At 42.3% G+C, this 14,366-nt stretch overlaps 1 protein-coding gene across 1 annotated transcript in view; it reads left to right on the top strand.

Moving 5' to 3' along the window:
- Positions 1 to 9,249, top strand: part of VWC2 (von Willebrand factor C domain containing 2) — a gene marked incomplete at both ends in the record, with an annotated part of 51,796 nt that extends 42,547 nt beyond the window's left edge. Inside the window, one exon of the mRNA XM_079533277.1 lies at positions 9,098 to 9,249. Coding sequence (XP_079389403.1) covers positions 9,098 to 9,249 — 152 coding nt within the window. The remainder of the gene's footprint in view (positions 1 to 9,097) is intronic.
- Between the last annotated feature and the right edge of the window lie 5,117 nt (positions 9,250 to 14,366).

The raw sequence follows: 14,366 nt of genomic DNA, 5'->3' as shown, positions 1-14,366 counted from the left end.
CTGCTCTGGTCATGGAAGCCTTTTTTCAGAGATCACCACAGACTAAGATGGTGCTTCATCATACAACGAACCGCAACTGAGGGATGATATTTGTGCACTGCAGCCAGCCTTTGTTGAATGCTGACCTTTTGTCACTGAACTCAGAGGAAATGGGTAAAATGAGCACAACTCTGTACATATGTTCTAGAAATTGCCAGAAGACGACCATCTTGGTATGAAGTTAACACTTCTGATACTCCAAACCATTTATTTCTGTCAATGCACAAACTTTACTCCCTTTACGAGTCTGAACTCCTAATCTCTGTGTCTGTTCTTAACCATGTTTTTCACAGCACTGCTGTGTAAGATTACACTGCAAGTAGCATCTGTGACACCAAACTGTGATCCTCCAGTACAGCTGCCTCTTCTAGTTTAGTTTGTGTCACTTCAGTAGATGAACTAGAGAGCCTTGTTAGCTCTATCTCTACAAGTACAACCAGAGAAAGCCATTGCCAAGGAAACTGGATGAGGGTTTAGGAATCCGTATGTGTAGGCAAGCCCCTGGGAAAGCAAGAATAACAAAACTGCCAAACCAAACCCTTATAAATCACCTAATTTTGCAAGAAGACTGTTTAGTTGGGAAAGTAGTTAATTACTGTCTGATGAAACAGTTTTTCTGGAACTGAGTGGCTCTAGTGTTTATTTATAAGTAGTTTTCATTAAGATTCCTGATTTAACATGGTGCAGTGTATTCATTCTAAAATAAGGTTAAAAAATGGCTGACACTTGGCCAGTACTGTTTTGTTGTTGTTTTGATTGAATGACTTGTAGCAATCGGTAGCCACTGATAACCTTCTGTACCTATTCTCACTTTCCAATGATCTGAAGTAACTAGAAAAACACAGATTTTTATTTCACTTGACTGCCAAAGCTGTGTTAGTATAACTTGAGTACCACTTTAGCTTTCAATGTAGCTGAAGTCTTAAGGCATTTTTTCCGTAAGAATTCTTGAACACGCATTAGCATGCTGCACTTTGTGCACTTTTCCAGATCCGTCCAACCCTGTGTGTTACAGCACACCTCTTGTTGACCTAACCAGCCTGGCTGATGGACTGCATGGCAGCCAGTGCAGCAGTGGTTTTTCAAATTAGAATGCTTTTAGTTCCTATGTTAGCAGTGCTCTGATGCGTTAAATTACTGGCCCTTAGCGCATGCGTTTGAAAGTGCAAAGCTTGTTCTAATTTGCCCAGTAGTTTTTTAGGATAGCTTGCTCAGGATCTCTCAGCAGACGCATTTCATGCAGCTTTCTGAATCTGAAGAACAGGCTGATGTGTCCTGGTGAGGCTAAGAGAGGTTGGGGCCAAGAGGTGTGTGATCATTCACCAGGCACTGAACCTCACTAGGCCCAGCAATCACTGGCTGAAAAAACAGCTGAAGGGGGAAGGATTCACCCTGTAAACTTCATGCTCCTGGCAGCCTTTCTGCGAGTCTTTCCTTGTCAAAGGTCTCTAATGTGACTCTTCCCAAAGCATTACAGCCCGTCTCTCATTTTCCTGTCACCTGGGTGGTGGTGGAGCTGCAAGAAAGCTGTGTGCAAAACTGATGTGCCGCTTGCTGGCTCAAAGTGTTGATACAATTCGCTGAGAGATAGACACAACGCTCAGCTCGTGTCTAATTGGTGCCGTTTCTGGGTGGAACACAATATTCTTTTATGAGCTGTAGGACTTCTGAAAACCATTGTAAGTAGAGTATTCAAGTCCTTCCCATATTTTCAGGGATAAAGGAAGTTGTTTGATGCAGTTATTTTTGTGGCACTCAAGCCTCATATTTAATTGAATCCTTTTATGCTCCGAGGCTTTCTGTTTGCCTCGTGCAGTATTTGATTGTGGAGTGTTCGATGTGCCTGAGCTGCTTTTTGTTCTGTACACAAAAAGCCGATATCTAAATTTCTCTTCTCCAAATACACATAAAGATCCACGTAGACATGATTACACACTGTTCCCTTCTTGCAAGCCATTTCTGTCTGTGAAGGAATAATTGTGCAGCCCTGGTTGTGATACACAGCATTTTGCATGGTTGTTTCACAGGTGATCATGTCACCACAAAGTGCACGGTGGTGAGAATTGGACTTGGGAAGGGTCAGTGCTGTCAGGTGTCGTCACAGGGGCTGAGATTACTTGCTGGTCCATCAAATTTTTGGACACTTGTCATATTTTTAGGATGGGAACCAGACCAAAACATTAATCAATAGAACTGTTATGTACGACAAATTAAAAGGAAAATAGAACATAATCATAATCAGGGTTTGAGAGTCTCATAAGCAGGGTATAAAAACCCAAGCCTGAATTAGATTGTGGCTTTTTTATCTTTGTATTAAGATGTGCAACACATGCACACATACAAATGCGCAAATTATAGCAGGTGCCTGGCTGTGATATCCCTGCTGTGACAGCCATGCCATTGAGGATGTGATCAGCCCATTTTGTTACAAGAACTTCATTGAGCATCTTCTGTTGTCCCATGGCAGCAGATGCTGTTTACACCCACTATTCTGAAGAACATGGCAAAACACTGTTTTTAATTGTTTTGCCTTTGGCGTATTTTCTTGCAATCTGTCAGTTTGCCGTGCATCTAACAAAACATGACCTTAAAAAGGGGAGGGAGTTTATTATTCTTAAAAGCACAAAGGCTCTGTCTAGCGTGAACAGAACACTGCTTTTATGAAAGACAGCACATTATTTCCTGCCGCAGCTAGGTGAAACCACAAATGGATGAATACCTTTATTTTTATTCTCCCTGTCATACATATACATTTACTGAGTCTATTAAGATATTTGCCATGGTTCTCTGGCTGCCAGTATCTTAAGGCATTGATAAGGTACGGAAACAGTTCATGGCTCCTCAGGGTCCTAAATTGCTCTTAAAATTGGGTCTACCCAAATCCTTCTTCTGTAATTGAAAACTCTGTTTTGGATTTGGCTCAGCAGCATCGAAAGGTACCGAGGGGAGCAAAAGGTTGCACTGGGCTGGGAGCTGTCGGCGCGTCAGCAGCAGCAGGGTGATGAACTTATTGTTGTGAGGGAATGAGACTCTGCTGCACTCCTCACGGACTGCTCTTGCCAGCTGCTTTTTGTGCTTTATCTTACAGGCTGGCATTCGGTAGGAGATAAATGTATTATATATATCCACATGAGAGGGAAACAAAATCAAGTCAGAGAGATACGGACCCTTAGAAGAGATTAGAGATTGGAAGGGCACAAAGTACGTGCAGATACCATCTTCAGAGAACGCGATTAGATGAGAGAGGAATGAGGGAGGCACGGCCTGCATTCAAACCTGGCTGTGTCGGCGCTGTGCTGGGAGGCAGGCATGGTCAGCTTGTACCCCTGGTTTGCTCCTCAGATCTTAGACCCCAAGTGTGGCTTCCAGCTGGGATGCAGCTGAATAAAAGTCAACTTTGTGCTGCGACATACTGGGTCCCAGCAGTGCAGCGAGGAGTGGAGGAAGGAAGCTTGTCTGCTCCTGTTTCCAGGCCTGTGTGCCGCCAGTCCCTCTGTGCCTGCAGCAGATCACATAGAAGCCTGAGGAATGACCAAGCCAGGACGAAGGATCTGAACCATGAGGGGAAGACTTCTCTGTCTTGTTCCTGGAGTTACCAAATGTTGTAGCAGTATGTGGAAGACTGCCAAGTAATTTGCTGGAAAAGGAAAGTTTTCTGTAACAACAAAAGGCAACAGGAGCAATGGTTTTAAACTAGAAGAGGGGAAATTTAGATTACATGCCTTCACTCAGAGGGTGCTGAGGTGCGGGAGCTGGACAGGCTACCCAGAGAAGCTGTGGGTTCCCCATTCCTGGAGGCACTCAAGGCCAGGTTGGATGGGGCCCTGGGCAGCTGAGATGGTGGGTTGCAGCCCTGCCCTTGGCACGTGTTGGGGCTGGGTGGGCTTTAAGGCCCTTCCAACCAAAGCCTTTCCATAATTCTGATAAACATTTATTTCTGTAGGTATTCCATCTGATATAAAATCAAGAATTTCATGAAAATGCCATCAGTAGTCCATCAGTAGTCACAACACACAGTCAAATGTCAGGACACAAGAGGGAGACAGGAAGCACCGCAGAGAATCACTGTGGCACAGCACAAGTCTGTGGTGTTTGCGGTGTTTCTGCAGCTTGCTCATCGTGTGCATGGCTGCTCCACAGAGCCCAGAAAGGACTTGAAGTAATCAGCAGGGGCTGCAATTACAGAGCTGGCCTCCTCGGTCTGCAGGTGTGGTAATGGGGGAGGTGGGGAATGCAGTAGTGGGCTACTGGAATGACACAGCAAATGGGGAATGGCTGTTGTTGCCTCTGCCTCTAGAGCTGTTTGGGGAACCAAATTTATGTAGCAGGTGGAAGACTGAAGGCAAAAAAACCTCCTTTATGCTGCACACAAGAGCTGTGGATCTCCTTGCCAAGTGCAGTAGAAGCTTTTATGTGTTCACCAGGGTTTTGGAGAGGCTAATTGTAGAGAAGTATGAATGTATTGTATGAATGACTACGGGGCACACAGGAGCCATTTACAGTTCCTCCGATTCAGAGTTCTTGAAACTGGGACTGTACGGTAGGAACTGCTGCTGCATGTTTGCTCTGTTCCCATGCACTTCCCTCTGCACCTTTTGGCTGTTGCAGGTACAGTGTGCTTCTTAAGCTTCCAGGACAAGCATAGAATACGTCTTTCATGTACTAACTGTTGGAAATCTCTTTGTTAAATGGGAAGGGAAGGGAAGAGAGGAGCTATGCTAAATGCTGAAGTTATGTCATTTAGAAAGTGCTGTAATACCACAGTGATGACTGTCGTGTAGCTGTCAATGTAGACAGGTATGCTATCAGATACCTTAGAAGTGACCTGTTTGACTGCTGTGAGGAGCTACTGGAAGGTCAGCTATTAGACAGTTTGTATGAAACCAAAGCCCAGAGCAGTCTTACATCAGAATATTATATTGCAGAGGTTGTCACGGCAGTTCTAATTGGCTAAAATTTGCCATGTCTTATTCTCCAGGCAAACAAATTAACTTGCAGTTGAACAGATTTCTTTGTCCATAATTTGGTCTAATACCTGACGAAAACAGTTGATTAGAACATGATTTACCGGGTTACTTTGTATGACTTGTATCTATGAACTAATAGGAACATATGCCTATGCAAAATCAGGGGCGGGCTGCAGAGCAAATAGATACAACTCTATAGAGAGCAGCTGCGGTTTGGTGGAAGGGGAGGAAGAGAAGCTTCAGAGACTCTCTGGCAAGGTTGTCAAGGTTACAGATACTGTTGCTTCTGTAGGTGAGTGGCTTGGGCATTCTCTGTTGATAATTGGTATCGGCTGTTCTCTTTTGAGATAATAGAATTTGCATTTTAATTGAATTGTTGCATTTATCAACACTAAAGCATAAAACATAAGTCACCGGAAGCTTTGCAAAGTATCATCATAAGGAATTTGGGGGGGGGGGGATAGGGGGGAAGAGTGCAGTTGTTGCATTTACCTGGATAACAGTTATAAAATTTTAAAAATATGTAAGAAATGACTCTGGTTATAAATTAACCACCAGATAGGCTCTCCTGATTGATTACATCCCAGCACAAATGCAGTTTTGGAAGCTGTGATTCACTGTTTCGAACATTTCAAGCACTCCAATCTGGTGCTCAGTGTGACAACGCAGGGCTTGCAGTCAGCTTGCTGCTTTGAGGCATTGCTGAGACAGCAGCAGTAGCAGTGCTTTAGCCCTGGAAAAGGAATCTCCACAGGTACCAGTATGGTATGGCTCAGAGTCTGACAGTGTCAGGACATGCTTTAGGAAAACAAATGATGTCGTGGTAGATTTCAAACTGTGCTTGGAATTGGTACAATAGGTCATATTGAATTTTCTGCCAGGTTTAAGAGTGATACGGTAAGATCTTAATTCACTGCAAAGATGTGTAGCACCACAACCTTCCTTAGAGCTACATGAACATACTCAATTAGGGATGTGGCCCAGGACGTTTGTGCAGTAGACGAAGTAGGCTCCAAGAACGTACTGCTGCTGTAGGATGCACAGACACAAGATGTCACTGCAGTGGTGTCCCTGCAGGTCGGCAGAGAGCAGGCAGCCTGCTTTGTAGGCAACAGAGAGGAGCTGCGCTCTGCAACTTACTGTACACCAGTAACATCCAGCCAGAAAATCCACCAACACTTTGGCATTAGAGCAGCCCCCCCTCTTATTTTGAAATGCTTCTCATGTGCGAAGTGAGGTAATTTGGAGAACTATTTAAGGACTCACAAAATATCCTGCCCTTTGTGACAGGAAGCTGGAAATCCCACTAAATCTATATGAACTGCACAATTTTAAGTAAAGGAGAAGTTCCAGCAAATGCCATGCCTTTCAGGCAGCGTATCCACTCTGAGTTTGGAGGAGACACCACTTTCTGTTTTCCTCCTAACGGAGAGTGAGGAAATGGCACTTTCTGGTCTAAAACCACCCTTCCTATGCCCACTCAACCTTCTTGTCCCACTGCCCATTAAAATCCTCAATTTCTCAGTTTCCCCTCCAAGGAGGAAGAATAGTATCAGTTACTGGTTCATTAGCACAATACCCATGATGGGCAACTCCCCACACTCCACTGCCTTCCCCATAACACAGGGACAGGAGAGGCTGGGGTGGGAGAAGAGGTCTTAGGATCTGGAGAAACAATAAAAGGAGAGCTGGGGAACTGTTTCCAGTGTTGAAACTGTATTGTACTGGCATTTACTGTGGGGTGTTGCTGTAATACAGTCAGTTCAGCCTCTTCATTGGTGACCTTACCTGTCGCATTACCCAGGATGTTGTACACACACAAAGAAAAAGATAAGGCAGGGATGTGAGTTGACTACTGCCAGTTTTAGGTAACATTTGCAGTTACAGTAATGAGGGATGCAAATGCAGAATCAGGATTTTCCATATAATGGTTGCATGAGACTTGCTTGACAACATGCTTTGCTGGTGTCATTTGGTTTTGTTGGCAGCCTTCTCAAGCAGATGGCTTGAGATGTTGCCATTCTGTATGTTTCTCAACAGAAGCATTTCCCCCATATCAAATAGTTTAACAGTTTAGGATGAACTTGTTCTCTTTACATTTAATAGCTTTCTGATTTAAGTAAGATTAGTCACGCATAGTACTGAAGTACTGCTATAGTGAATGGAAGCATTTGCACTCTGAATTCTAGTGAATTACATTACATATGTTGCACAGCTTTTACTTTGTTCTCTGTCTAGTTTTTATAATCAAGTATAGCCTGTAGCACCGATTTTTTCCAGAATGAATTAAATCTTGTACATGGGATTGTCATCACATGTTTTTCTCATGCTTTTTAAATAGTGGTTGAATTTCAAGTGGTCTTGCAGGTCTCATGGAGAATTTCTTCATGGAAAGTGGATTCTACTTTTAATATTTTAACTTATCATGCAGCTTTCTATATCAAAAAGCTATTATGAGCTGGCATGTAAAACACTCAGGTATCTCACTAAGGTGAGGATGGACCCATCTTGGGATGAAAGCTTAGTATGCCCAGAAGAATAGTGTATTTAACTGATACAGAGCTATGCAGCTTACAGTGGAAATCTCTCAAAATTTCATGGAGAATGGCATAGTCAGTAATTGCTTTATCTCAGCTGTGAGCATGACAGTGCCCCATGTGCAGAGGTATCCAGCAGCTCATCCTTCTGCACTGGTCGGGTCCTCTCTCCTGCTTAGTGTGCTGTAGGGACAGGCTGAGGGATGGGCAAACACAAAAGCACTCTAGGGTAGTAATGCAGATAACTTTATATGAGATGTGTGGAGAAAGACTTGGGGGTCCTGGTGGACAAGAAGCTGGACGTGAGGCAGCCAACTGCTTGTTGGCTGCTATATCAGTGCATGAATGCACCGTCTGAACCAGAGATACAACTATTACATTTGATCTGTGAACTATTTGAGTTGTGGTTTAAAATGTGGAGCTAGCACCGACCTCCGGTTTTCAGAGAAAATGCTTTAATAAAAGTGCGTGGCTTAGTTCCTACAGCAGAGTTCTGGGGGTGGAAGATTAAACTTCACCTGTGATTTATTTACTGGTGTGGCAGACAGGCTGGCAGTTCACTGCCAGAGCTTTCCATCTGAATTTCAGCTGCATCACAGTATCAGAAGGGATGGGAGCACGCTGCTCCACGCTGCACATTCTACCTGGTGGGTGGTGGCACGCAATGCTGCAGGATAACCAGGCTGTGCCCCAGCAGTTCTGTGCTCTCAGTGAATAGCGGGCCCAGTCGTGCTGAGAACATAAATAACAGGAGGTGATTGGTAGGGTTTAGTGCTGCTTTACAAACGTGTGTGGATATTCAAGGCAGAAATAGATACTTCTTTTTAACAGAGCTGTAGATAATGCAGCATGCGCAGCCTTCTGCAGTGGAGAGATGTGAGGATGTCACCTTCTGAAAGGATCAGATTAGTGCTGTGAACTTAGTGCCGGTGGCTCGTTCTCCTGCCTCCTCCTTGGAAATGAAGTCATTTCAATGTACTACAAAAAGGACGTTTGTGCACTTGCTGACTTACATAAAATGGAATACTTCATTCTGTCCATGAACCATGAAAAGAGACTTTATTCAGAAGAGGCTGGTACTTCTATGTCCTGGGATTTCTCATGAAATGAAAAATAAACTAATCTGATACTTTGACTACTACACAAAATGCACTGTGTGCTTCCAATGGAGAATTGATCACATTTATAATCTGCTCCCTAATAGCATTTTTTCATCATCGATGACCAGGCTTTTCTCTTGCTTAAATCTTTTTTTGCCATTCTGACCAGTCTGTGCCTGTCATAGCTGTGTTCGCACAAGGGATGTATCTCACTTCACTTGCAGAGGGCAGGGCAGCCCTTGCTGAAACCAGAAGAAAATCAGAATCCAGTTTAGAAGGCAAGGCTCCTTTCCTCCTTGCCTCTTTTATGTGATGTGTACAACGATCCTGTTTGTTAACTGTGCCCAGTGTTACTGACTTTGTGTTAGATTTTCAGTGCTCGAGACTAAAACTGAATTGTGTTGGATTATGGTGTGCTGTGGGTATCACGTAACAAACTCTTTCCTTTCTTTAGGTCCAAACTGCTTTGCAGAAACCACTGTCATTCCTGCGGGCCGAGAGGTGAAGACTGATGAATGCACTATATGTCACTGCACTTATGAAGAAGGCACGTGGAGAATTGAACGACAAGCTATGTGCACTAGACATGAATGCAAACAAATATAGGAAATCTACCAGTCCAAGAACTCTCATGGTTTTTATAAACTATCTCACAGCAGTGAGCACTGTGGATGACCCAGGGAAATCGCAATGAGAAGATTCTGGTGAGGAGCAAATTGACTATGGATACTTTGTTTTTCACAGTCACGTAATTCCTGCAAGGCAAAGCAGTGCGTATATTTAAATAAAGTTTGGACATAAGAATACTTGTCTTAATAAATGTGTTATTTTCACAGTGAGTACACTAAAATACACTCTATAAAATATTCTATGTATTTCTATACTAACATAGAGCTTAAAAATAAATGTTTTATATAGACAGTACAGATTAAAGTACTGTATCACTGCCTGTCCTGTTGTGTACATGCACATAACTAAACATTACACTTCTATTCTAGTTTTATCATAGTAGAGTTTTCTTTGGGTTCTTGTGTTCGCTACTCTTTTTCCATTTGTTTACTTTCAGTTTATTGGCCAGGAAGGAGTCACTATATGATAAAACTTTGACATCCTTGCTGTTGGGAAAAAAATGTAGTCCAGTATGCTTTCAGAGAATGTGCTCACTTATGCACTTAAGAGTAGTGCAGTAATATAAAAGTGAGTCAGCTCCTTTTCTTAGCTGCACTGGTATAGGTCTGCTGGTCCACAGCTGAGATCACTTGAAGCAGTAATACAAAACTGGTCTCTCTTATCTGTTTTTATAAAACCTTAATTAGACGAAATCAGTTCATAATACAAAGTTCAGACATAAGATATAAAAGCAGGGCAAATGCCTCTGTGACATCAACAATACAGCACTGCTGAGCTGGTGGAAATAGGGTAAGTCAGTGAGTGGCATCATCGATGTAACGTGCAGTAGATGTGGAGACGTGTGGATGGGCTGTGGCTGCACACACACATCCTTGGGCAAGAGAGAACCATCCCCTAGACCTTGCTGTTTCTGCCTTGCTGGTGCTTGTTCGGCTTTTTGATTCATCTCAATCTGTCTGGCTGCCTGCACAGGTTGTGTAACTGTGTGTTGACGAGAAATGTTTTGAGCCAGCTCTTTGAATCCATCAAAGGATTTATAGCACAGAAGCTGACTCTGGACACACACGGAGTGAATCACATCTCCCTGCTTCTGACGCATACAGCCTTTGTTTAGATCCATGTTGGTTTTAATTTAGCTTATCTCCAACTCCTGGATTGCATCTGCTTTGAATATCTGCTAAGTCAGTGGCTCAAGAGAACACACACAAACAAGGGCTTACTTCAAGCTTTTCCTAAAAAAAAAGAAAAAAAGAATGTGATGAATAAATATCAGAAAATGAATAACATTGCTTGATTCCCTTTTACTCCTTGCTACTTCTTGCCATGCAGTAACCTGGTTTCCAGGTTTGGATCCATACAAAGTGTGATTTTCTGGTACTGATGAAGACCACGGAAGTTTTGCCTGTGACTTCAGTCAATCGCAGTTCTCTCTTCCAGTCTGTACTTTGAGTTTGTGTCTGTCTATTGCTGGGACTTATTTTGTCTTGAATGGGAAAAGAGGAGTGATAGAAATGAAGAAACCATCTCTTGCACAGACAGTCCTGTGACAGTCAGAAACACTGCCTACTCACAGAGCAGTGGGAGAGGGGAAGACATTGATTTGAATAGCTTAAATCACTCAAAAATCCAGTAAATAGCTTTCCCTGAAGTGGATATGCATGTATGTAAACACTGCATGGAGACTGCTGTTCTCCAGTTGCCTGAATTCCTAGCAGGGATGCTAGAAGTATTACAACTGGCTTGTCACTAACTCAGCTGCTGGCTGTGAAGAATGATACAGACTGAAGATTTATTTTGTTTCTTGGAAGAGGAGGGGATGTGTTTTGTCTCTCATTTGTAGCTTCCGCTTCACTGAAGCTTTTGTTAAGCTTTATCGTCTTTCTTTGGGCTCGAATTTATGTTCGTCTGGGAAGTTTTCTTTCTTGAAGTACTGATGACAAGGTTAAAGGCTATTTTACTGTGTCTTCCTAGTGTAACTTTTATAGCTATTTTTTATTGCTTTTCTTTTTTTTCCAAATGATATTTTTCATCTTTCAGTCCTGGCACCAACATATTCGTGTAATCTTTAGTTTAGCAATAGGTTGGTCTGTTCCCATTTGATATAGATTGTCCTGAACAAATTCATCTTGACAGACAGCTCTATGAATTATTTCTTGAAGACTATATTTTGAGATATAATCTTTCTTTCTGTTTGAGATATAATCTTCAAGTCTGCTAAGATGCAATTTCTTTATTTTTTTAACATAGTGAGATAGAAGTGGATAATCTTTGGACCTTCTTCATGCCAAGGTCACTGGCCGTGTCCAGCTTTGTCCTCTAGTATTATTACGATGAGAGCTTTTTGGCCATTCCTGAGGATGGGCAGATGTCAGCAGCCTCACCCAGCTGTGGAACCAGGGAGTACAGGTATTTGTTGTTATCCCAGGAGGCAAGGCAGCACCATACAGCAGCTCATTTACCCACCCACCTCACGCCATTCTGTTCCCAGTGAGACACAGAAGAGAAAAGGAAGAGCAAAAGTGAGGGAATGAGAACAGGAGGAAAAAAAAAAAAGTGAAAAAACAAGTGATGAAAAGGCAATCACTCACCACCTCTCATAGGCAGATTGATTCCTAGCCAGTTCTTGAACAAAAAACAATTAATGTACCTAAATATTGCTCTGCTCTGTTTTATTGCTAAGTGTGGTGTTGTATGGTGTGGAATATCTCTTTGGTTAGTTTGGGTCATCTGCATGGTTATGACTGTACCCAAACTCTTGCACTCCCCCAATTTACCGGGGAAGCAGATTAAGAAACAGAGAAGGCCTTGGCGGTGTGCAAGGTCTGTTCAGCAACAGCTAAAACATCAATGTGTTAACAGCATCCTTTTGGTTACAAACCTAAAACACAACACCAGACAAGCTATTTGAAGAATAACTCCATCCCAGCCAGACCCAGTACCCGGTAATACCATCAGCAACCCCAGCACACAGGCAAATGACCCCCAGAGTCAAACTCCCAGAAGATGATCGCACCAAGCAGCATGCGGGCCTTTGCAATGGGAGTTGGGGAGCTATTTCCATCCTGATACATAATGTTATTTTGCACAGATGTGCTTAAAACATAAACTTTCCTATTTATGGAATTAGAAAATGAAAAAATATGGAAATTAAAATTGTTTTTTTTTTTTTTTGTTTGGTTTTTGTTTTTTAAATAGCTAGTATAGAATGCAGTTAGAGACCAGTCATCTTTAAGCATATTTAATCTCTAAGCAAAAAAACAGCTGCTGTGCTGGCCATGTGTATTTTTCTAAATGTCATGGTTTGGTCAAGTAATACATCTGTATCTAACTTTAAAAAATACAAGTAAAGCCATCTGCATCACTTCCAGTGAACCAAATTAAAGAGAACACTGGCCGATCTATTGAGACATATTCTTTTGACAGCAGAAAAAAGAAACCAACATCAAAAAATACTGAAAAGGAAAATACAGACTTGGTGTCTCTCAACAGTCAATTTAGATGCTATTGGGAATTTTACATTTATTTATTAAGTAAAGTGCACATTAGTAAAGTAAAAAGCTCAGTTATAAATAAGTAATTGCTACAGAATAATGCTAACTAATAGCTGGTTTTGTTTGTTGGGTATATTGTCCTTAAGGGTGGCATAGTTGAAGCCTACTTACCTGTTTTTAGCTCCAATGCAGATGTGATTATGAGAGCTGCTCCGAAAGTAAGCCTTCTATTTTATGATGTTGGCCCATGACATTAGAGATTAATGTTGGTGGTACTTCAATAGAAGTAGAACCTTCCCACCAGTATTCTGTTCCATTTTGTTGTCATGTGACAGATGACACAGTCTGACAAAATGGCGTCTGACCAGGAAGTGTGGATGAAGCGAAGGGGTGTCATTGAATTCCTCCATACAGAACTAATGGCGTCCACTGACATTTGTTAATGCTTGCTGAATGTTTTCAGAGATCAAACACTGCGAGCACAGTCAGGTGGTGGATGGTGTATTTCAGCAGTGGTGACAGTGACATAAAAGACAAGCCACATTCTGGACAGTCACTGCAAAATGAAGAACATCTCAATCAGCTCATCTTCACCGACCAGTAGATTATGACCAGGTAACTCTGCACTAAACTGAGTATCATCTTCAATACGCTGGAAGTGATGGTGGCAACACTGGAATCTCACAAATGAATGCTCACAGAGGACGAGAATGAACACCATATGCAAGTTTATAAGGACCAACTGAACCAATACAAGGCTGAAGGTGACAGTGTCCTGCATCGCACCGCAGGTGATGAGATGGGGTCACCACTATGAGCTTGAATCAAAATGCCAGTCCATGGTGTGACAACCATGTGACTTCCCCATAGAAAAATAAGTTCAAGATGCAGCCCTCAGCAGGTACAGTGATATGCATTCTACTTTGTGATGAGAAAGGGATGATCCTTCTGGATTTTCTGGAACCCAGTGGAAGCATCAACACAGACTACTACATTGTGATACTGACTAAACTGAAGGCTTACACTTCCAGTCAGGCCAGAGAAGATGACAACTTTTCTCTTGCAAGATGATAATGCCAGGCCCCATACCAGTTTGAAGCACATAGAGCACATTGCCTATCTTGGCTGAACTGTCCTACCACACCAAATATAGTCTGAATTTTGCACCTTCTGACTTCTATCCGTTCAGGCTGATGAAAGATGAACCACATGGCAACCAACAATGCCATGATAGCAGTTGTGAAGCAGTGGGTCACCTCCACTGGTGAGGCATTCAGGCCTCATCACTGGCGAAAATGCTTAGCTAATGGTGGTGACTGTTGAAAAACTGTTTTGCAGCTGAGCATTAGCTCCATCAAATAGTTTTACTGTGCTCTTTTTATCTGTTGTTACCTCAGTGGAAATAAATAGGGTGCATTACTTTCAGAGTCACCTATATATGTATACTACATGAGGAGTTTTTCAACTTTGTAGGTAATTGTGTCTACGAAAGCCATATTTTGGGATATAGTGATAGCTCATTAATAATTTTGTATTTGAAGTCTGTTCCTTGAAAAATGTATATTCTTCTCAGATGTTTATATGTAGATGCATTGACATGAG

Source organism: Tetrao urogallus (assembly GCF_951394365.1).
Source record: "Tetrao urogallus genome assembly, chromosome: 3".
In the NCBI taxonomy this organism is placed as follows: domain Eukaryota; kingdom Metazoa; phylum Chordata; class Aves; order Galliformes; family Phasianidae; genus Tetrao; species Tetrao urogallus.
Note: the sequence above shows the minus strand (reverse complement) of the source record. Positions and strands in the feature narration are given on the sequence as shown.